Source organism: Silene latifolia, chromosome 1, assembly GCF_048544455.1.
Source record: "Silene latifolia isolate original U9 population chromosome 1, ASM4854445v1, whole genome shotgun sequence".
Taxonomy (NCBI): Eukaryota; Viridiplantae; Streptophyta; class Magnoliopsida; order Caryophyllales; family Caryophyllaceae; genus Silene; species Silene latifolia.
Genome location: NC_133526.1, coordinates 190,910,347 through 190,935,110, shown reverse-complemented (window position 1 = coordinate 190,935,110; position 24,764 = coordinate 190,910,347). Strand labels below are relative to the sequence as shown.

Genomic DNA, 24,764 nt, shown 5'->3' with positions numbered 1-24,764 from the left:
GAGTTTTTTCGAGCGATCTGAGAGCGTCCACATCATCAAAAATTAATTTAGGAAAGTATCATAAATAATAATTTTTGATGTAAAAAATAAAGTGGAGAATATTTTAATTAATATAATATATATTTCCTAAATTATATTCAAATGATATTTCCAATTTTTATATCAAACTTTTACATTTCACTTGACAAAAAAGTATCGTTAAAAAAATTATTAAAATAATATAATTAGCTTCGTGGTAAAAAATGCTATCATTAGAGTATAGATTTCGTATTATTTGCACATATTAAAAAAATTTAATATGTAAAATTGTGTAATTCTGAGTATGTTTTGTCCCACATTGAAAAATAACGTAGGTGTGGTGAATATACTACATATAAATAGTAGAATTGTCCCACATCGAAAGATTACTATAAGGTGATGTGATCCTATGATTATAAATAGGAGGCATATTTGGAACTTATGTATCACCCAAAAAATTTTGAGTCTCATAAATATTTTTTTAAAGAGCTCTTAGGATTTTCTATCATTATCTACGATATGATATAAAAAATAAAGTGAAAATCGTTGGGAACTACCTGGGAGAGAGTTAAGAACATGACCAAGAAAATTTAAAAAATAAAAAACTAAAGATTTTATTAATGTTAGTCTCTTGACACAGTACAAAGCTAAAGATTTTACTAATGGTTGTCTTCTTAATGCAGTAACCAAGAAAATTAAAAAAATAAAAAACTAAAGGTTTTATTAATGTTAGTCTCTTGACATGACACAGTACAAAGCTAAAGATTTTACTAATGGTTGTCTTCTTAATGCAGTAATAGAGCGTTAATGAGTCGTTATATGTACAATGTAGAGATCTCTATCTAATGATCGAGCTAAGTGGTTTTACCTTCAAAGAAAAATAATATGTATACAATAGTGGTTTTTCTTTTAAAGAAGAGACATGTACTTATCTTTCACATTGAAAAATAATAATGTAGGCCTGGTGAACATACTACGTCTAAATAATTAAATTATGTATCTCACATCGAAAGAATAATATACGGTAGGGTGATTATATAAATATAAATAGAAGGCATCCTTGAAACGTAGGTATTAACCCAAAATTTTTTGATATAAAAGATATGTAATTTTTAGTATGTTATAAGTCCCACATTGAAAAATAATGTGGGTGTGGTGAATATATTATGTATAACTAATAGAATTGTCCCATATATATATATATATATATATATATATATATATATATATATATATATATATATATATTTTCTATATTATATAAAAGTGATGTTTATAATTTTATATAAAAACTTTATATTTCATTTGACAAAAAAGTATCGTATGAAAATTATATAATTAGATTGTGACAAAAAAAATGCTATCATTAGAGTGTAGATTGTACTGTATTTTCTCATTATTAAATCGGATTGATGTCAAAGTAGGTGCGAAAAAAATGGTGTATGTAGTATGTTATTTGTCCTACATTGAAAAATAATGTAAATGTGCTGAATATACTATGTATAAATATTAGAATTGTCCCACATCGGAAGATTATCATAAGTCAGGGTGATCTTATGATTATAAATAGAAGTCATAACCCTAAATCTTTTGATTTTCTTAAGTATTTTCAGATAGAGCTCTTAAAATAGTTTGTATTACTGTCTCTACAATAATGATTTCTAACCTAAGTTAATCTTTGGAAAATCTTATTTTATATTCAAGTGATGTTTGTAATTTTTATATAATTTTTTTTACATTTCATTTGGCAAAATAATGTCGGTAAAAATAATGAAATATGGATTTAGGAACTAGATGATGAAGTGTTTGTGTAATAGATAACAAAAGAAAAAGGCGTCACACCTCATAGGAGTAATGGCGTTATGACGAAAGTTGTCAAATGATATTCTGGGAAAGAAAAAAGTGAACATAGCCACATAGGGGTACCATTTGCAGAAACTTAAAATTAGGGGTAACACGTGTAATCTATCAAAGTTCAAGGTTACCATGAGAATTTTCAAATATTATAATGATATAGTTAATTAAATTTTCATTTAAAAGAGAGAGATATCCGTACCAATAAAACAATAAAAGGGGTATTATTTTTTAATTGTTATTTTATTATCAGCCCATCAAACTTAACATCCATTTAACAGCCTTTACATTAGGGGTATCATGGGAAAAAAAATGGAACCTCAAGGGTACCATAAGACATTGTTAAAAGTAGAGGTAACATGGAAAATCTGACAAAATTAAGGGGTACCACGAGAAATTTCTGTATCTCAATTATGATAATTTTTTTTATCTTATTATTAAATTTAAATATAACTATTAGATATAATAAGTAGCAATTGTCCGTATTTGGTATTCGGGATCTGATTGGATGTCGAACTAAGTGCAAAAAAGATGGTGTAATTCTGAGTATGTTATTTGTCCCACATTGAAAAACAATGCAGGTTTGATGAATATATACTACGTATAAATAGTAGAATTGTCCCATATCATAAAAATAATCCGAGTTTGGTGAATATATTACTTATAAATACTAGAATTGTCCCACATCGAAAGATTGGTATAAGGTGGGGTGATTATATGATTATAAATAAGAGTTAACCCACATCATCAAAAAATTAATTTAGGGAAGTAACATAAATAATAATTTTTGACTTAAAAATTAAAGTGGAGAATCTTTTAATTATTATAATATATATATTTCCTAAATTATATTCAAGTAATATTTCCAATTTTTATATCAATCTTTTACATTTCATTTGGCAAAAAAAGATTTTTAAAAAAATTGTTAAAATAATATAATTAGCTTCGTGGTAAAAAATGCTATCATTAGAGTATAGATTTCATATTATTTGCACATATTAAAATTAGTGTGTAAAATTGTGTAATTTTTAGTATGTTTTGTCCCACATTGGAAAATAACGTAGGTGTGATGAATATACTACATAAAAATAGTAGAATTGTCCCACATCGAAAGATTAATATAAGGTCGTGTGATCCCTATGATTATAAATATGAGGGATATTTGGAACTTATGTATCCACCCAAAATTTTTTAAGTCTCATAAATATTAATCTTTTATTTTATTTTTTTGAAAAAGATATTTTAATAATATGTAAACAAATCATTAGACATAGAATGTAAACATTAAACCCTTATAACGTTTTTTTTTTTTGCATTATAAATAAGTTAATTACCCCGTTGCAACGCACGGGCATTCAAACTAGTAATACAATATATTTTAACTTTTTCTTTATATTTACTTGTTGCTTACCATAATACTCTATTTCATTCATGTATATCGTGCACGTATAATAATCGCACAAATTAAGGAATAATATAACATGAGTATTCCGTAATAGAAATTGGTTTGACTTAAAACCGTACACCCTCTTACTCACAATAAACTTTCTATTTCATTTTGACACAAAAATTAAGGAAATATACTTACCCCACCATATAAGTAAATTTGGACCACACAAATACATCACCCACCATACAATTAAATTTGGACCATACAAATACTTACAAAAAAAGGAAATAGGAAAGTTATTGTAAATAGACGGTAAATAAAATAAGGAAGTTTATACTGCATAGGAGGGAGTATTAACTTAAACATTTCCCAACCATTTCTTATTTTCACCTTTATTTTAATCGGGTGTGATTCGTGAAAACTGTGTTCCGTTATAAGAATAAAAATCGGTGAAATATCTAAAAAAAAAAAAAAAAAAAAAAAAAGAAATCACAGCTGTTTTCTTTCACTTGTCTCTTTACAGTCTCACACTACTTTCTCACACTAAACAAGCATAGAATAAAGTGTTTTAAGCACAATGCCAAGAGAATAAAAGTTGTGTTAGAGAGTTGTATAGCTTTAGTTTGCTCAAAAGAGCAACCCACATTGTTAACTAACTAACTAAAATCAAAATGCTTAACAAAAAGTTAACAATTTTGTTAACAATTTTGTTTGTTTTTCAAGATTTATCATTGTTGATTAATGCAAATGTTGCATATGATCATAAAGCTATTACAATTAATGGGCAAAGAAGGATTCTTTTTTCTGGGTCTATTCATTATCCCAGAAGTACTCCTGAGGTATGTGTTCTGTAATTTGCGACTGCACTTGATGCACTGGGTAATATAGTTGTCGTTGTTGTTGGTGGCGGTGGCGGTTTTTTTTTAATGTGTTTTAGCTGAAAATGTGACATGGGCTTTGCTTAATTTTTGTGATTGGTTGATTTTAGATGTGGCCAGATCTTATACAAAAGGCAAAAGAAGGAGGTGTTGATGTAATCCAAACTTATGTTTTCTGGAATGGACATGAACCTCAACCTGACCAAGTAATAATTTCTTCACATTTTGCATTTTATTTACCTTATTAATGTTAATTTGTTATTCGGAAACAACCTCTTTGTCTTGCTAACACGAGGGTCCCCTAACCCAGCAATTTGCATGAGCCAATAATGTTAATTTGTTAGTAAAGTTTGTTTATTTTTCATAATTTACAGTATTATTTTGAAGAAAGGTATGATCTTGTAAAGTTCATCAAGTTGGTTCAACAAGCTGGTTTATATGCTCATTTGAGGATTGGACCTTATGTTTGTGCTGAATGGAATTTTGGGTAATTTACTGTTATTTTTACTGTATGTTTATTTATTTATTTTGTAACTTTTTACTATTGACAATCTTGGATAATTCTGCAAGATATTTGTGGCTAATTGTGATTATTGGCTAATGACTAATTTTAGAGGATTTCCTGTATGGCTGAAGTATGTTCCTGGCATCAACTTCAGAACTGATAATAAACCTTTCAAGGTTTGCTATACCCCTTGTCACCCATGAGATAAAATTAATTTAATGTGTACTATTCCGTCTGGCCCAATTGTTTGTTTATTTTTTTAATTCTATGTATGGGGTATTTTAATCAAATGTAAAAAAAATGATTGGGACGGAGGGAGTATAGATAATAGAATTGAAGCTGAAATTTTTGTTGAACCCTTTGATAGGATGCCATGCAAAAATTTACCATGAAGATTGTTGACATGATGAAATCAGAGAAATTATTTGAGTCACAAGGCGGTCCAATTATCTTATCCCAGGTATTTTGATTTTGGATGTAAGACATGTGAAAGTTACCATATCACTATGAATCTATGATGGTTCTAAATGACGATTTATGTTGGCCGAACTGAAATCATCTTGGGACAATGCTGGTTTTGTTGGCAGATTGAAAATGAATACGGTCCACTAGAGAATAGATATGGTGAACCTGGTAAATCATACACAAACTGGGCAGCTAAAATGGCTGTTGGGTTAAATACTGGAGTTCCATGGGTCATGTGCAAGCAGGATGATGCTCCAGATCCTGTTGTAAGAATCTTTAGTAAATCTTCAATTATTCTTTTACTCTTTGGTGTAGTACGGTCTATACGGAGTAGCTAATATGGGATGGTTATGTTCTTTAATAGCTTATAATAATTCTCGGTTTATCAATTTGGTGCATTACTTAGTACTGTGATAGTTGAAGTGGCATTCCACATTTCCACATGGGATTCGCTTAGCGTTTCAAATAAATTAACAGTATGGTCAGCTTGATATGTACAGTATTATAATTCACTCCGACTGTCTTGAATATTATAATGACCCCTTGTACAACGAACCTTCTCTCATGTATATGTTGTTATTATGTCTGATCTAGGAGAATGGGAAAATGAGTAAAATATTATGGTCTATGAAGTATGATAACTGTTTCTTCGGTACTCACAAGAAGAGCTTTGCTGGTTTTTAGTTAATTCTTAAATGAATAATCCATATCATCATCACCATTTAATTTTTTAATATTGTGTTATGCTGAGGTTGACGGCATTATGCTAAGTATGTCGATTGACTTAGTGGATGAAATAGTACTTGTTTCTATATGTTAGTAAATAAATTGCATGTTCCTTGCAGATTAACACTTGCAATGGTTTCTACTGTGATTACTTTTCTCCTAACAAGGCTTATAAACCGAAGATGTGGACAGAGGCATGGACAGGATGGTGAGATTTTTAACGATTTTAGGTGTTAATAAACGATGGGTATAATTTGAGGTTGAACGTCTATTTTTGAGTGTTGTGCTTTCAGGTATACTGAATTCGGGGGTGCAGTACCTACTAGACCAGCCGAAGATTTGGCATTTTCTGTCGCTAGATTCATACAGAAAGGGGGGTCTTTTGTCAATTATTACATGGTCCGTGAATTTCTTGGCACATTAGCCCAAACCCCAAACTTTTTGTGTTGTTATTTTGTATGTACTTACACTATAATCTCTGTGTCATCAGTATCATGGCGGTACAAATTTTGGTAGAACTGCAGGTGGTCCGTTCATTGCCACTAGCTATGATTATGATGCTCCTCTAGATGAACTTGGTAAACATCTTTCTCTCTTAGAAAAACGCGAGTACGCAACTGATACAGTACGTTACAATTTTATTTTCAGATATTTATGGAAATAATACCTCTAGTAGTAGCTTCTCGTTGGATCTATTGCGCCCATGGATGCTTTATGATTCACAATTGTTGGAGTAATTTCTTGGTTTCGTTGGTTTCTTTCAACTTACAGGGCTTCGAAATCAACCAAAATGGGGTCATTTAAAAGATTTGCATAGAGCAGTAAAATTGTGTGAGCCAGCTTTAGTTTCCAGTGATCCGACTGTGATCAAGTTAGGTGCTAGTCAAGAGGTTAGCTTTCCACTCAAAATACTTTCTATGCAATGATGCATGTTCATAATAATACCGTCTTCTAACATTGTAATATGTCTTCTTTTTATATCATTCAGGCTCACGTTTTCAAGTCAGAGTCTGGATCATGTGCTGCATTCCTTGCAAATTATAATCCAAGCTCTTACGCAACGGTCGCCTATGGTGATAATCACTACAATCTGCCACCCTGGTCGATTAGCATTCTTCCTGATTGCAAACACACTGTTTACAATACTGCAAGGGTGAGAACTACCTCTTGTCACGATTCATGTTTAAAGTTAGACCTGGCAAACAGATCGGGTCGTGTCGAGTTCGTGTCACATGTAAACGGGTCACAAACCTTCCAACCCAAACCCGACCCAATTAAATCTCGTGTCGTGTTCCTGTCGACCCACTTACATAAATGGGTCATAGAGCCTCAACCCTAACCCGTTAATTTCGTGTCGGGTTCGTGTCGTGTTTTCGTGTCATGTCTATATTTGGAAAGTTTTAAGTAAATTTATGTGATAGAGGATAAAAAAAATTAGGATTAATTTAGTAAACAGGTTATTCGTGTTTGAAGAGCTCAACCCAAACCCAACTCAATTAAATATTGTGTCGTGTTCGTGTCAACCCATTTACATAAATCGCGATTTCATGAAAGAGTACTATTTGAACTGCTGACATCACGCATCGTATTAAACACCATACTCCGTTGCAGGTTGGTGCTCAAAGTGCACAGATGAAGTACACACCTGTTCTTCAAGATTTTTCTTGGCAATCATACAACGAAGAGACAGCTTCCATTGATGATAGTGCATTTACAGTGGTGGGTTTAGTTGAACAAATAAACACCACTAGAGATATGACTGACTACCTGTGGTATATGACCGAGTGAGTAATTAGCACTCTCAATATTTTTTTTCAGTGCTCAGATATTCTGTAGCTATTCTGTTTTGACTTCTTAGCTGATGTTTGATTATCGCAAACAGCGTGGTGATTGATCAGAATGAGGGATTTTTGACCTCTGGAAATTTGCCTGTTCTGACTATAATGTCTGCTGGCCATGCTTTGCAAGTTTACATCAATGGTCAACTATCAGGTGGGTATCCTCTTTCATCATTATGTACCGAGAAAGAAACTTATACTCCTGAAACATATTCAAAGTTCTACCCGTTTAAATTTCTTCATCATCGTCAGAAACATGAGTAAAGTACTCGAATTAAGCTCTCAATGTCTGAAATCCGCAGTAGTCCTGGTTGTAGTTACAGTTGGGTTTTCCTTTATATGTATGTGTTATTACTTGTCGTTGCAGACACTGTTTACGGAAGTCTCGAAAGCCCAAAGGTCTCTTTTAGCAAAGGTGTGAACTTAAGGGCCGGTGTTAACAAGATATCTCTCCTGAGCATTGCTGTTGGGCTCCCGGTATGCTCTATTGCATTTCTCAACCTGTATAACTAATTACCTATATAACCAGTTGCCATGTTTAATCACTCTATATGACTAATGAAATTCTTTGTGCTTCATAATTTAGAACGTTGGTCCACATTATGAGACGTGGAATGCCGGTATTCTCGGTCCTGTCTCGCTAAGTGGTTTGAACAAGGGAAAGAGAGACTTAACATGGCAGAATTGGTCCTATAAGGTTATTCTTCCTACATTTATATTTTTTTTTTCAGAACTCGCGGCCTCTATCTTCTAAACTCGAGCACAGGCGATAGCTTCATTTCCATAACACTAGCCTTTTTATAACCAAAAGAACTAAATTCCTTGATCTAATTTCAGATTGGTCTGCGAGGAGAATCATTGAATCTTGATTCGGTTAGTGGAACCTCAAATGTAGAGTGGCTCGCGGGGAAGTTTGTAGCTCAGAAACAACCACTGACTTGGTATAAAGTGGGTATTCATACCTCATACTCGAGTTTCCGACTTCAGTTCATCATTTGCTGTGAAAAGACTGTACCAATGACAATTTTGTTCATTCTTTCAGACTACATTCGATGGTCCACCTGGTAACGAACCACTTGCCTTAGATATGGGTGCTATGGGTAAAGGTCAAGTGTGGATAAATGGACAGAATATCGGACGTTATTGGCCTGCTTATACAGCAAAAGGTTCCTGTGGGGAATGCAACTATGCTGGGTATTTTACTGAGAAAAAATGCTCAAGTTATTGTGGAGATCCGTCCCAAAGATGGTGAGTGGCTTAGTGCCATGCATCCGGTCATTTTTTTTTTTTTCTTCGTTTGCATTTAAATATATGATCGACTCTCTTTTAAAAGGTTCTCCTTTTTTTTCTTGATCTCAAATCATTTCAGCTAGGTTTTATTGATATTGTTATATTCATCATAACATAGATGTCGAGTTAACCATAAAATACAATTTCAGGTATCACGTGCCTCGCTCCTGGCTAAAACCAGCAGGAAACTTGATGGTGGTTATCGAAGAATTGGGAGGAGACCCAAACATGATTTCTTTAATGAAGAAAGAAATAAACAGTGTTTGTTCAGACATTAATGAGTGGCAGCCAACGCTATTAAATTGGCAGTTACAATCTTCTAGAAAGACCAACAAGCGATTGAGGCCGAAGGCTCATCTGTGGTGTGCTCCCGGACAGAAAATCTCTTCAATTAAGTTTGTCAGTTTCGGAACGCCAGAGGGCTCCTGTGGAAATTACAGACAGGGAACCTGTCATGCCCTCAACTACGACATATTCGTAAAGGTATTCTTTGTTTTCCGAATTTTTGTACTTGTCAAAACTTCTAACGATTAATCCCTCGGAAAAAAAGTTGAAAACTAAATTTATGAATATCCTTTTCTATTGTAGAATTGTGTTGGACAGGCGGGTTGTGCTGTAACTGTTGAACCCGAGTTATTTGGAGGAGATCCTTGTCCAAACGTCATGAAGAAACTTTCAGTCGAGGCCATTTGTAGCTAATGCACCTTCATCGCTTCTACGAGTCAATAAACCTTCTCAATTTTTGGCTGTTCAAGCTCAATTTTGTGATCTTCAATTTCAACATTTTTCTTATTTAATCCATACCATCTTCATTCCGGCTTTCCCTCGAGTGAAGTTGTACAGACATCTGCAACACACTCAGGGTGATAACCTGTGTACATAGACTATATATTGTCCGCAATTCTGTGCAATATTGAAGATTTGGAGATATGAGGTCGAAAAATTCGACTGTCTTCCCTAGTCCTTTCATTCAGAGGGAAGAGTATAGCAGTGTGACGATACGAAGGAGTCCATGTACTATGTGACTATGTATCAAGAGTAGTATTCATAGTAGAGAGTAGAGACAATCTTTTGTTGTAAGTTGTCATTTAGGATTATCCTAAATCCTAATGTTAATTTTGTCTTTGCCCATTGATTGAATCTTTGCTTATTTATCTCGAGTTTTTTTCATTGTATTTCGACTTTCGAGACAACCTTTTACTTGATACGGAGTACAATTTTATTATGCTCCGAGAATTTCAGCAAATTCTTTTTAAGTTTACGTCATTACTAATTACTCATCCAAACTAATATAATCCCGCTATATAGTATATGAGTTACCATTTACCAACTATATTAAACCGCATCTAGAGCTCTGCATTGTAGCGAGCCAATCCAGCCCAGCCCGGTCTCATGGGTCGAAGTTCAGCAGCCTGTCCAGACTCCAGCCCATAGCACAGCCCGCCTTCCCTGGGCTGGGCTACTGCTCACATTTTATAGGCCCAGCCCGATCTAGCACTGAAAAAATAAAAAGCAAAGGGCCAAGTCCGGCCCGCCCTGACCCGCTGCTAAGTGGGCTGGCTCAATTTGGACGAAACCAACCCAGCACGGTTCCTCACTAGTGTCGTGCCTAGACTTCTGACCCCTAGCCTGGCCCAGCGCACACCCCAACATACATCTATAATCCATTTTGAATAACCCAATTCTAATTGACTCCACCCAAATCCAGACTCGAAAAGTACAACACAGAGTTGATGATCCACACTCGGAATGTCTCATGACCGAAACTGGAATGCACTTATACTGACCGATTTGAAATAAAACATACTCCGTATAACAAGAGTCAAGACTATAATTACGTGAATGAGATCAGTTACCTGATCAAAACTAACATTCTACCCAAAATAACTCGATAACAACCATATCGAAAAATATTCAACCTAAAATAACTAGAGACAATCCAAATAACCAATTTAACAAGTACATTCACAATTACTCCCTAATCAAATGCTCCGAAGAATATTACCGTAAATAATATTACAACAATATACAATAATATAAATGACGTAAATAAAAGAACAATAATATAAAATAGAGAAGAGAAGAAAGATGTAGCCTGGGTCGAATCGCGCTAGGCGCTTTACTAAGAGAGATAACGCCTCCACTGCACTGGTTACCAAATAGTGCGTTCCTCTCCCAAGATACGACAACCCGTTGGACTCCTTCGGTAGCAGCAAGAGGAGTCCCCGAACCGACGATCACCCGATGCTCAATAATACTTTTGTAGTATAAAATTATCTTTGTAACATATAAATACTTTAACAAAAGATAAGCGACAAAATGCTTATGAAAATAATATTGAAATGAGCTTAACCCCAAAATCACTGTGCAACATCCAAAACCACTATTTTTGTACACCAAAAACGTATCCATATGAGTGTACCATTTATCTTAAATAGAAAGGACATTAATCATCCTTAATTGGTGGTGTAACCACACTTTGACCGTTGCACACAATATTCCACAAGCTATCATTTAAAATCATACTAATTGTGGAGTTAATAACTTTCAATCCATCAAAATAAATAGTATTGACCAAGTTTAATATTCTTTCTAACTCATCAAAATCAAAATTAATAGAGTAAATGCCTCAATTAATTATTTGGTCAAATATTAAAATTCACAATTAAAGTGTTAAATCACAATATTTTCCAACAATCCCCCACATGATTTAAGAATTGAAAAACATTTTAGAATAATAAATAAATAAGATTTAAAAATCCAAAAGAAAAAGAAATATCATTTTATAAAAATAATAATAGTGAGCATACGATACCGCGTAATAGGTGTAGGTACCTTTCGGGTTTGAACCAACACTTAGTGTAAGTGAGCTTGCACTCGAAAGAACCATAGTAGTATAAATACTTTGAACTAGGTCCCTTAGATCAAGCTTGGACTCACCACACACACGGTACGAGCAATCGATCAGGTTCTATCAGTGGTGCGCGTTAATGGTCATGCGCAGGTATCTTGTATCATGAGTGTCTCTAGGGAGTTGCCCACGTCCCATAGTAGCGACCACACTACGAACACTCACTAGGTGAATCCTCCAAGGGTAGGTGTGACATCCACCCCGCAAAAAATTATGCCTTCGGATTCATTAAGAGTCAATGCTCAACCTCAAACCGTCACAACCAAAAATCAATGAGAGTACCTCATAAAACACAAATATCACACTTCGCCATAGGAATGAGACGCGGACCAAAAATAAAATATCCGCCAAACAAATAAATGGTGCTGTCCTTAATTAGCCCACCCACAGCTTCGTTATTACCCGTTGAACTTCTTTCATGGGATCTCCAATCTTTGAAGACGAGTTTCCACTGCGATGGCTACCACATGGGCAATAAGTCTCATTCCCCTCGACGATTCAATTCTCATAATTCAAGTACGTACTTGCTGGCCAGCTTTTTTATAAATGGATCCGTGATATCACTTTATGAATATTCAAATAAAGAACACCATCAAGAGATCACAATGGTAAAGTCGTTTTGTTGGGAGTAAAAAAGTGCGGATCCAATAGTATCCTTGTTGCGGAAGCACTTGCTTTAAAAGAAGGTATTTTAGCAGCTAAATACTTAGGAATCTCAAAGTTAATTGTGGAGGGTGATAACTTATGTGTTATTAACTCGATTCGAGGTACTTGGCAAATTCCGTGGGAAATTTCTAGTATTATCAAGGATGTGAAATTAGACCTTCATTTTTTCGAGAAAGTGATAATTAAACATTGCTTTCGTGAAGCCAACAAGGTTGCTGACTTCATGGCTGCAGTTGGACATTCATGTCCAACTCTTTCGAGGTGGTTTGATAGCCGGTGGCTTCAACTCACCTCCCTCATTCGAAAGGATGAGATAGGTTGGTCCTACCCTAGAGGATCAACCTAGTTTTCTTACCTAATCAAAAAATAAAAAAAATAAAAAAATAAATAAAGAACACCATCATGATGGAAAATCACGTGTCACAAAGACCACGTCTCAAATATCTCATTTTCTCATGAAACTCTGCAATTTTAGCTTTTAGCTAAAAATCTTCCACCACATAAAAATGGAATAGGAATGATAGACGGCTCAAATAATATAAGTATATAGAATATATCGCGATAACTTTTCGATCATTTCGCTTCCATGCTCGTGGTGTCCAATAATATAAAAATAATAATAATAGTTGGCTTTGGAGATCTTCATAATATCGCTCCTCCAAGAAATAAAAATAGCCATGACATCGAACCTTTGTCAAATAAAAATAAATAGCCATAGTAAACCTCCGCCATATAAAAATAAATTCTCATTGTAGCATTTAGACTCATCAAACTTAACGTCCAACTCGCTTCAATATACCCTTCAAATAAATAATGAAAAATATAATTAGTGGGACATATAATAAATAATAATAATAATATATCTTCCGGATGCTACACCTTCACCCCACATTTAAGATAAGATAAAATTGTAAGATTTACGACACTAATCACATCCACCAACCGAAAAAACTCCTTTAGCCAATTAGCTAGAACAATATTGAGGATGCACCACGTATCATGTGTGCCGAAATAAATATGGTGATAAATTAAATCTAATATTATCATTTAATCAACTATTACCTCTTTAATCATTTAAAAAAAATACATTGATAATGTATAATGATAATAAAACCTCATTAAATCACTTATTGAACTAATACAATATAGATAAGTTAAGAATCACGCACCCATTGACATGTCATAACCATAATGAAAGCAAATAAGCAATAAGCTCACGACTCAATGAAACAAACATTGCATAGCATAATATATAATCCTTGAAACACATAAGTATGTCACCTATTTGGATAAACATAAATACTCTATTCTCATCACCCAAAAAAAAAAAATTATATATTTTCACAAACATGAATATTTACACCCGATTTATCGAAATAACCACTAAAATCAAAGATGATCATACAAATTTATTGAGCGAAAACAACCCCCACATTTGTCAAGTTCATAATAATAATTGTTAACCAAAGAGAATTATCAAAATTTTCATATGTAAGACTAGAGATGCACGCAAACAAATATATATGGTTCATAGGATAACATTAAAGGATGACTATTAAAATTGAATAACAAGTTATTATAATGTCAATAACACTATTAATATTTGATCATACCTGAATACTAACCTCATATAGTGAAGTGCTAATGATATCAAACAAAAGAACTAAATATATACAAACATGACAAAATATTAGTCACTTAAATAAACATAAAAGATGTGAACTATATATATACGAGCTTCATGAAAAATTTAAGATCTACTCCGTAGCAATTAAACATGCGAGACGATATGTAAGATACTATTTTTTAAGACAACTTTCTGCTTCATGATACTTAGTAGCACACTATATATCCATTCTCATAGGCATGTACGAATGAGCAAACAATTAATGAATTAAACATGGGCAAAACCGTAGATCAAACAATTAATTATCTAGACAATTAGACAAACTTCATGCGATTATTCTATGTATTGTTTGATCCTGCGTTCTAGCAATATCATATTCAACTACTCATTATCTTGGTCCCTAACAAAAATGTAAGGAGTAATATTATTTACGATAACGCTTTATCTCTCTTAGATTGTTAGAAAAAATATGGAGCAATATTACCGTAAATAATATTACAACAATATACAATAATATAAATGACGTAAATAAAAGAACAATAATATAAAATAGAGAAGAGAAGAAAGATGTAGCTTGGGTCGAATCGCGCTAGGCGCTTTCCTAAGAGAGATAACGCCTCCACTGCACTGGTTACCAAATAGTGCGTTCCTCTCCCAAGATACGACAACCCGTTGGACTCCTTCGGTAGCAGCAAGAGGAGTCCCCGAACCGACGATCACCCGATGCTCAATAATACTTTTGTAGTATAAAATTATCTTTGTAACATATAAATACTTTAACAAAAGATAAGCGACAAAATGCTTATGAAAATAATATTGAAATGAGCTTAACCCAAAAATCACTGTGCAACATCCAAAACCACTATTTTTGTACACCAAAAACGTATCCATATGAGTGTACCATTTATCTTAAATAGAAAGGACATTAATCATCCTTAATAGGTGGTGTAACCACACTTTGACCGTTGCACACAATATTCCACAAGCTATCATTTAAAATCATACTAATTGTGGAGTTAATAGCTTTCAATCTATCAAAATAAATAAATAGTATTGACCAAGTTTAATATTCTTTCTAACTCATCAAAATCAAAATTAATAGAGTAAATGCCTCAATTAATTATTTGGTCAAATATTAAAATTCACAATTAAAATCTTAAATCACAATATTTTCCAACAACTCCAATTACGGAATGTTTAATTTCTCATGAAAATTAGTTACTCAGATTAGATTTTGTGGTGCATGCAGCAATGTTCTACGACCATTCATCATTTTATTACTACATGCAATTTTCATTTTCTCCTCTTCCTCTTCCCCCTCCTCAATTCTCAATTTTTCTCTCAATTTTCAGATTTGATTCTTGTCATGTATGCTTAATCAAATCAGGGTTCGCTCAATCAAACGTTAAATCATAATGGGTATTCTTTATTTTTATTCATTGTTAAATTGTTTATATTATTGCCAAATAATGATTATGTTACGTTAAATTGATTGAGTTATTGCCAAATTATGGGTAATTTATTGTTATTTGCTGTTTTTGTACATTAATGTGGGAATATGAGCATCATTTCTAATTAATTGTTGTCATTTGGTGGGATCTTGAGGAACTTGGATGATTAGAAGTGATGGGTTATTAATTATTCACAAATTCTCATCTGTGACGTCTCACAATCGGTTTAAATAATGATAAAAAGGGAAGGTGGTTGTGAGATGTCATAAATACCTTTTCGTCACAAGCAAGAATAGATGTTGATTATTTGTGTTTAGCTTGTGCTAGTTTGGAGTTTTTTTATAATGAATTGTTTATTGCCCAAATCGATTTGTGTGGGTGTGTGTGCGCGCTTGAATTTCCGGATTATTAGGCTTGGAAATGGATTTGGTTGTGATAAATTAATGTCATACTAAGTACTTTAAGGCGATTGCATGGGTCTCTTGCACATGAGGAGCGCTGCTTTTCAAACAAACCTGTAACTTCATGTGTAATTGTGTTGCATACTTGCACATGAGGGCCAAATGCGTTATCAGGCGCAATGCATTAATGTGCAGGTAAAGGTTTTTTGTTCTTGCTTATACGGGGGAGGCTTTCTGTTGAATACAAGTAATGCACATAGATGAGGATGTGGTGACGATTTTTGTTTTGGCCATTCTGATTTTTTTCCCCTGATGGTTGCGCTGTTGTGCAGCTCGGAGTAGAGAAACTATATATTCATCTTTGATGTACAAGGTTCTTTGAAATATTGCAATTTAGAAACCTGTCTATGCAGTTACAGTATTAAGGATTGCATAAAAATATAAAATGTTCCCTTTAGAAATATATTCATCTTTGATGTACAAGGTTCTTTGAAATATTTTACATGACTCATGACTTCATCTAACTTTGATGATACAACTATATTACCCCAGTGCCTCAAAGATTCCCGTTAATGGCGGGAAAAGGGTGTTTGGATGTACACAACCTTTCTTTTATGTTGAAACTATGGAGGTTATTTCTCGATGACTCATGTTGAAAATTGTGTGAAGGGTAACAGTTTGAGTTACTTTGCAATAAAATGAACTACAGTCAATTTTCTAAATAGTGAGCCTTTTGCACCATCCGAAATGGAAATAAATTTTCTTTGATATGTCTTAAATTTTTTGGCAGATAACGATGATGGTTGTTGTTCTACTCAACTTATTGATGGAGACGGCGAATTCAATGTCACTGGAATTGAAAAGTTTCTGAAAGGAGTGAAATTGGCAGAATGCGGACTTTCATACGCTGTAGTCTCCATCATGGGTCCGCAAAGCAGTGGTACGTTATACATTTACCACTTAACAATATGCCAGCAAAAGTTATTTTTACCAAGGACTATCCATGATTGTGATAAAACCCTCGATTAAGAGATATAGTTTAGTTTCAGAAAGGTTATATGTTTACTTGCTTCTTTGACATCTAGTTCTCTGCAAAATAATGTGTAAGCCATTGCTAGCCAGTACCGAGATTTTTCTTGTTTGCTGTTGATTTTGTATTTCCTCTCACAGGAAAAAGTACACTAGTGAACCATCTCTTTCGAACCAACTTCAGGGAGATGGATGCATTCAAAGGAAGGTAATAGATCACATCCTGCATTAAATTGCTTTTCGTAAAGGATGAAGCATTAAATGAGAAAGCTTTTGACATAATGATGCAATTTCCAGGTCTCAAACCACCAGGGGAATTTGGCTTGCGAGATGTGTTGGCATCGAACCCTGCACTCTTGTAATGGATTTGGAGGGGACTGATGGCAGGGAAAGAGGAGAGGTGATTCCCAAACTTAGCAAATCAATAGCTTTTGAAATATTGAGCACTTTATTTGATTAGAAAGGTTGCTTGAGTTTTCGGAATCCTCTATATAATTGTTGTGAACACTTTCGGTGGTGTGTAAGTTCATTAATTATTGTCTCGTTATGAACTGAGTCTCTGTCTTTTTTTTTTCCTTATTTTTTTTTTTGTGGTTGCCTTACTTTCCAGGATGATACTGCTTTTGAAAAACAAAGTGCTCTCTTTGCTCTTGCTGTTTCTGACATAGTACTTATAAACATGTAAGTTCTTGGACTGCCTATGTCTACATTTTTTCTGTGCGTCTTTTTCACGTACATTTTGTCTTATTCGAGGTGTGTGTGGTATAGGTGGTGTCATGATATAGGACGTGAACAGGCAGCCAATAAGCCACTGTTGAAAACTGTATTTCAAGTAAATAGTTCTCTTTCTGTTCTATTTTCAGAAATTTGCCTGCCATAAACTGCTTCGTATGATTGCTTTTTTACTGGTTGTTTTTGATGTCGTGATGATATCTTTTGCTGATTGTGTACAGGTTATGATGCGATTGTTTAGCCCTCGTAAAACCACTTTAATGTTTGTAATACGTGATAAGACAAGGGTAAGGTTCTATCCTTTTTCATTTCCCTTCTTAAGGTATTTTCAGAACCTGACTGCCTTTTTTTGGTTCACCATTCACATAGACACCTCTGGAAAATTTGGAACCTGTTTTGCGGGAAGATATCCAGAAGGTGAGGAGTTGCTTCTATACATGTCTTATGGAGTTATAGATGGTTAACTAGTCATAGTTTACTGTGTATGTAATGTTTTTCATCAGATATGGGATTCAGTTCCGAAGCCACAAGCACACACGGACACCCTTCTAAGTGAATTTTTCAATGTAAGATCGTCTATCTTACAATCGTAAAAAAATTTCAATTACATCTGCCTTTTGTTCGTGGAGGGTCCTTGTTACACACTTACACCTACTGTCAACTTTTGCAGGTTGAGGTAGTTGCTCTTTCGAGTTATGAAGAGAAAGAAGAACAGTTTAAAGAGCAGGTTTGCCGTATAAAACCTTTTGTATTACCTATCTGATGTGTGCTAATATATCTTGTGAGTAGCTTCTAATAATATTCTATTATCATCCTTTAGTTTAACATAATTATTTGGGGTCTTATTGCACTTACTTTGACTTGCTGTCAATGGATGAAGGTTTCTGATTTGAGGCAGCGATTCAATCAATCTATTGCTCCTGGTGGGCTTGCTGGAGATCGGCGGGGCGTCGTTCCTGCATCAGGTTTTTCGTTCAGTGGTCAGCAAATTTGGAAGGTCATTAAGGAAAACAAGGACCTTGATCTTCCTGCACACAAGGTTAGTGCTTTAGTTACTATCATAAACAGGTAGTGTGTGGAAATTATTTTCATGCTACTGTTCTGTTCCAGGTTTTGGTGGCTACAGTTCGCTGTGAAGAAATTGCCAATGAAAGATGTAATGCGTTTTCACATAATCGGGTAAGATGGCTCTGAAACATTTGTATTTGTGCACAGTTTACAGAATTCCATTTTCATTCCCTTGTTATTCCAGCTGATTTATGTGCTACTGATACACACAGGATTGGCTAAATTTGGAAGAGGCCTCACAATCTGGCCCTGTCCCAGGTTTTGGGAAAAAGCTTAGTTCAATTCTTGGAAGTTGTTTCTCTGAGTGAGTAGCTATCACCGCTTATTTTTGGTCAAGATGTTATTTTAATTACCTTTAGCTACATACTAGTTATGTTTATGATCTTTGGTTTTAGAGTGCACAATCGGGTATACAAATGTTTTTGTTAATACTTTCAGAAACTGTTTACTTGAATGGATATAACGTATATTTGATACAAATATTGATTTCAGTATCGGACTTTGATTTTGTCCAATGGTGTGATACCTCTCTTGATTAGATTATACGCCATGGATCTTTCGTGTTCTTTGCAATACAGAATAATGTTTATGGTCGTTTGGATAACGTAGAGTATGTTCTAGTCTAGGTCAAGTTCAGTGTTGACATTATTAGAACTGATTAATCTTAGTTTGTACGAGTACATTATAAAAAAGTTTCTCATTCTCACTGTTTCTTCCTGTTATTACATTTTTTAATTCACTATAGTTGCTAGTCTTACGACTTATGGCTGTCCGCTGACATTTATTTCCCTCTCTATACAGGTATGATGCAGAGGCTATATATTTTGACGAGGGTGTGAGAAATTCGAAGAGGAAGCATCTGGAAGATAAATTATTGCAGGTACAATCATCTTTCATGTGGAGCCTGTATGGTTATGTTGCCGTGTACCTCTGTGTCATTTGATAATTCATTTCCTTTCACAGTTCGAAAACTGGAAACAACTTTGATAAGAAACTTTTGCTGCAAATTCTAGACTCATGTTTTAACTATGATAATAGTTCATGACCTTTTCTTGCGGAAAATGCCTAATTGTTCTCCTCCCTTTAATTTTGGTGTGTTGTATTAGCTTGTCCAACCTGCCTTTCAATTAGTACTGGGACATGTGCGTTCTGGAGCATTTGAAAAGTTCACAGAGACGTTTGAAAAATCTCTGAAAGCGGGTGAAGGGTTTTCTGATGTTGCTTGCAGATGCAAACAGACTGCTTTGAATGCCTTTGATGAGGGATCTGCAGGTACTTTTGTTTTTAGTGATATGTTCGAGAATGAGAATGCATTTTTATTAAATAGTTCAGAGCTGTAGAGAATTCCCATTATACACGCATGTTGCATGAGATCAGAGTGAGGGCTTTGTTGAGGCATAATTCCATCCTTCCAAGCTCCAATAGCTATAATACTCGACTTATGCACAGATTCTGTGGTCGAACAAGCAAACTGGGATACATCTAAAGTGAAGGCCAAGCTTGAACGTGATTTAGACGAACATATCACCTCTGTTCGTGCTGCCAAGTTAGGCGAATTTACATCTCACTTTGAGGTATTTTCTCTATCTAATTGACGATATTGTACGGATTTTGGTGATTGAAACTGTTACAGGACCTCTGACAATTTTTTTCGCTGAGATGCTGAATTTCCGTTGTGTTTTCGATTGCATGAACATGATTTTGCTGGTGAAAGTAGTCTGTAATAGGACATTTTTTTTGGGTCCTGTCAGTAATATTACGTTGAGAGACAGAAAAATCTTATAATGATACCCGACAATGCCCCAAAATTATAATTTGAATAGTTTCTCAAGTAAACTTGATCAGACTGATAGCCAACATTTTTTTTTGGGTCCTGTCAGTAATATTACGTTGAGGGAGACAGAAAAATCTTATAATGATACCCGACAATGCCCCCAAAATTATAATTTGAATAGTTTTTCAAGTAAACTTGATCAGACTGATTGCCAACATTTTTTTTTATCTGGAATAACTATTGCAGTACAATTTCCATGTATGCTAGTGTGGTTGTTAAATGCAGCCGTGGCTGTTGAAGTTGCTACTGGTTTTGCACCATTATCATTAGTCTTTAATTGATGATGGCAAAATGTTGCAGGCGAAATTAAATGATGCTCTATCAGCGCCTGTTGAGGCACTACTGGATACTGCAAACATTGAAACATGGCCATCAATAAGAAAACTCCTTCGACATGAAACTCAGTCAGCAGTATCTGGCCTTGCTAGTAAACTGTCTAGTTTTGATTTGGATGAGCAAACCAGAGACAAAATGTTAGCGAAGCTGGGGGATCATGCACGAGGTGTGGTTGAGGCCAAGGCCAAAGAAGAAGCGGGAAAGGTTTTGATCCGTATGAAAGACAGGTTAGGTCTTAATATTTATGTGAATCTATGTTTCTCTAACAGAGACTGTTACAAGTATATGACAAGGCTGCGCATCCAAGTGTAGGACTTGGTTATTTTATGGATAAAATTTTATAATTTAAACATGGGTATTTGAGGTAAAATGAAGTGTTGGAGTAAAATAGCTATGAATACAAATGTGCAACTAGTTTCCTCCAGAACACTAACTATGCACTGCATGCTTCTGTAGATTCACAACATTGTTCAGCCATGATGCTGACTCAATGCCACGGATTTGGACTGGAGATGAAGATATTAAAGCAATTACAAAGTCTGCTCGTACCTCGGTAGGATTTTGAATCCGAACTATTCCGAAAATGTATATTAGTCCATTTAGAGGGTTTTCTTGTATGTTAATATTTGCTTGGTTTTGCAGTCTCTTAAATTGCTCTCAGTTCTGTCTGTCATTCGGTTGGATGACGAATCAGATGATATTGACAAGACGTTGTCTCTTGCATTGTTGGACACCAGTAAAAGCAGGAGTTCAGTGTCAACTGATCCGTTGGCATCTAGCACCTGGGAGAAGGTGCCTTCTGTTACTGCCGTCTTATGAAAGCTCACATGTTTCCGTCAACTCATCCTCCATTGGACCTGTTTTTAGCTAGTCAGTCTGCTGCATATAATAACATTCTGTTAGAGCTTCATTGTGTTTTTCGTGCAGGTCTCGTTATCCAAAACATTAATAACTCCAGTGCAATGCAAATCACTGTGGAGACAGTTCCAAATGGAGACAGAATATACCGTTAGCCAGGCCATATCTGCTCAGGTATGTCATAGCAGCTGTTAATCACGTTCATACAGCGGATAAATGCATGGAAGATGTTCGCATCTTCATGCATTGGAGCCTGTGTTACATGATAATCCATTTCATGTGTATTTGATTTCTCAGGAAGCCTGCAAGCGTGGCAACAGCTGGTTGCCACCTCCATGGGCGATTGCTGCTATCATCATTTTGGGTTTTAACGAGATTGTGACACTTTTGAGGTACTATCTCTCTCCGGTTATCAAGTTTTTATCAGCTCCTGTTACTTCATCGTCGTGATGTTTTGATCATACTTTTTGTGTCAGGAATCCTTTATATATCGGACTCCTCTTTGTCGGGTATCTCGTGAGCAAAGCATTGTGGGTGCAGATGGATGTATCTAACGAATTCAGCCATGGCTTTGTGAGTATCTTAACAAGTTTTACTTAATTCAATCCCATTACTGGCATGCTCTGTAAGGCATAAGCGACCTTTTAGCTCCTGCTAGGTTGTCATTTCCACAGCTAAACTATTCACAATTGCTTTGGACAATAGCGGAATAAAGCAAAAAAAATCGCCAAATTTTCTTCACCGCTAGGGGTGGGTAAAATCCGGTTCGGACCGGAATCTACCGGACAGGAACATCCAGTCCAGTCTCCGGTCCACCATTTTCTAAGATTCCGGTTTTCAATTCGGGACCGGTTTTTTCCGGTCCGGACCAGAAAAAACGGATTTAATTTTTTATTTTATTTTTTTTTCCTTGAAAATATATTATAAACCCGGTCCAATGGACCGGAATTTGAAAAAGTGGGCATATATCATGTCAAATTCCGGTCCGGTCTTGGACCGAAATTTTTCCGGTCCGGAATTTTTGTAATCCGGTCCATAAATTTTAGCTCCGGCTAGGTTGTCATTTCTACAGTTAAACGATTCACTATTGCTTTGGACAATAGCGGAATAGAGCAAAAAAAAATCGCCAAATTTTCCTCACCGCTTATATTATGAAGTAGCAGTCAGTCGACGCGATGCTGGATGAAATTTTCATTATGGATCATCTAAAACCTATTTTTATTCTACAACACGGGGAAATCACAAAAGTCCGTATATTTAAAAGCATTTTTGCCATCATTGTTTGTACTTGTGTTCTTCCCATTTTTCGTTCTACAATTAATTTGTGTACGTAATTTTGATCACTTTCTTACAGCTTCCGGGACTTCTATCAGTATCAGCCCGATTCGTGCCAACAGTCATGAACATGCTTAGTGGACTAGCTGCTCAGGGAAATACACCAGCAAACACAGCTGGTCAGACAAATCCTCCTCCCATGGCAGCAAATAGCCTCCAAGGTGGTTCGACTTCTACCAGTTCTTCCCAAGCAACGACTAAAGTAAAGTCGTCTAGTTCTTCGAAGGCTGACTAGCTATGTAAAGTGTTTCGAATTACACTAAGTAGTACTGCTCCGTAAGGATGAGATACTGACATGTATGTACGAAGAAAGCGGCCCTAGATCATAAAGTAAAGTCGTGGCACTGGAAAACTTAATTTTTTCTACATTTTGCGTAATTTTGATACTTCTAACTCGTGAAAGTATACAAAGGGACAATAGATAATTTTTCTAGGTAAATCGCTGCTTGATTGAGGCATCCGAATGGAACAACTTAGGTCTGGATGCTGTCGAAACTGTAGTTGCGGCTTTAGCATCATCATTTTTGTATGCAAAGGTATAGTTTGATTGTATGTCATAAAGATATACTTTTGATTACTGAACAATATGGATTGGTAATTGGTTTCGGATCGTCTTCCGAATAACATTTACTTCTGATTTATACATGCAGCAACTGTATTAATGTTTTTTTTTTTGGTGCAAAGCAACTGTATTAATGTAATGCACCTTATTTACAACTGACCAGAAAAAAAAAATAGAAATAAACATGTTAGGGCATTAGCAATAGACAAACCTCTTTTGAGGTTCATCTTATGCCAAATCATCTAACATACAAACCTTTCTAACAATAAATCTCTTTGTAACAATAGACCAAAAAATTGAGGGTTCATAGTATGGGCCCACAAACAAAGAAAATACATACATAACAATAAACTATTACACATAAGGTCCCACTTACTATCAACAAACCTGGATACAATAACCTTTCTCATAAATGAAGCTTCTTAACTTTATCCAACAATAGAGAGGCTTGTTTACAAACCTCTAAAATAGTGGACAAACCTCTCTATGAACCCCTTATTGCTAATGCCCTTAGTTGTTACATTGAGTTTCGGGGAAGTGGTAATTTAGCCCATAACTCTTTACAATTGTGAAATTAAGCCCCATAACTCTCAATTGGGGTAATTTAGCCCCATTACTTATGCAAAAAGTGCAATTTGGCCCCAAGTCAAATTCTCCTCAAAATCTCAATAGCTAAACCTCAATTTCTATCCCAATCTAATCTTACCTTACTCAAAAGGTAATATATTCTTGTTATTTTCATTTAAATCGTCTTATTTTGTTACTAAATTAGATTAATTAGAGAAATATTTATGTTCATTAGTTGGTATATCAATCCGTTTCATTGTAGACGGACACTATCCATTTAAGCTGTAGAAAGTGACCCTCTCACAAAATGCAAGTGAGAGGGCAAGTGGGACACTATCTGTCTGCAGCTTTAGACGAAAAGTGTCCGTCTAAAGTGAGAATTTATATTGGTGTATGTGTATTATATGGTAGACATGTCAGACA

General features: G+C 34.9%; 2 protein-coding genes across 3 annotated transcripts; both read left to right on the top strand.

Moving 5' to 3' along the window:
* The first annotated feature begins 3,752 nt into the window (after positions 1-3,752).
* LOC141614143 (beta-galactosidase 1-like) lies at positions 3,753-10,139 on the top strand. Its single transcript, XM_074432900.1, has 19 exons — positions 3,753-4,101; positions 4,251-4,346; positions 4,515-4,627; positions 4,755-4,821; positions 5,013-5,105; positions 5,233-5,376; positions 5,956-6,044; positions 6,130-6,235; positions 6,327-6,414; positions 6,608-6,726; positions 6,825-6,989; positions 7,448-7,620; positions 7,719-7,828; positions 8,042-8,151; positions 8,261-8,371; positions 8,512-8,622; positions 8,717-8,922; positions 9,114-9,447; positions 9,553-10,139. Exons 1-19 carry the CDS (start codon positions 3,934-3,936, stop codon positions 9,661-9,663), a joined length of 2,514 nt encoding a protein of 837 aa, XP_074289001.1. The 5' UTR covers positions 3,753-3,933; the 3' UTR covers positions 9,664-10,139.
* Positions 10,140-15,131: 4,992 nt separating this feature from the next.
* LOC141614137 (protein ROOT HAIR DEFECTIVE 3-like) lies at positions 15,132-23,814 on the top strand. Of its 2 annotated transcripts, XM_074432893.1 has the most exons (23): positions 15,132-15,587; positions 16,811-16,960; positions 17,191-17,257; positions 17,347-17,449; positions 17,660-17,730; positions 17,818-17,881; positions 18,003-18,068; positions 18,151-18,198; positions 18,285-18,347; positions 18,452-18,508; positions 18,662-18,820; positions 18,892-18,960; positions 19,062-19,153; positions 19,651-19,729; positions 19,956-20,121; positions 20,299-20,423; positions 20,984-21,246; positions 21,476-21,572; positions 21,662-21,811; positions 21,947-22,051; positions 22,175-22,269; positions 22,354-22,450; positions 23,232-23,814. In XM_074432893.1, the coding sequence occupies exons 1-23, from the start codon at positions 15,584-15,586 to the stop codon at positions 23,445-23,447; spliced, it is 2,406 nt and encodes an 801-aa protein (XP_074288994.1). In that variant the 5' UTR covers positions 15,132-15,583; the 3' UTR covers positions 23,448-23,814. The 2 variants fall into 2 exon arrangements, with proteins under 2 accessions (XP_074288994.1, XP_074288996.1); XM_074432895.1 differs by lacking the exons at positions 15,132-15,587; positions 16,811-16,960 and adding an exon at positions 16,995-17,073.
* The last annotated feature ends 950 nt before the right edge of the window (positions 23,815-24,764 follow it).

What these genes read in the sequence shown, in the direction of transcription:
- LOC141614143 (XM_074432900.1), top strand. Translation starts at nt 3,934, where the DNA reads ATGCTTAACAAAAAGTTAACAATTTTGTTAACAATTTTGTTTGTTTTT. An exon ending in GGCAGAATTGGTCCTATAAG is followed by an intron (nt 8,372 to 8,511) that starts GTTATTCTTCCT and finishes ATCTAATTTCAG; the next exon opens with ATTGGTCTGCGAGGAGAATC. An exon ending in AACCACTGACTTGGTATAAA is followed by an intron (nt 8,623 to 8,716) that starts GTGGGTATTCAT and finishes TCATTCTTTCAG; the next exon opens with ACTACATTCGATGGTCCACC.
- LOC141614137 (XM_074432893.1), top strand. An exon ending in ATGGCAGGGAAAGAGGAGAG is followed by an intron (nt 17,450 to 17,659) that starts GTGATTCCCAAA and finishes CTTACTTTCCAG; the next exon opens with GATGATACTGCTTTTGAAAA. An exon ending in AATTTACATCTCACTTTGAG is followed by an intron (nt 20,424 to 20,983) that starts GTATTTTCTCTA and finishes AAAATGTTGCAG; the next exon opens with GCGAAATTAAATGATGCTCT.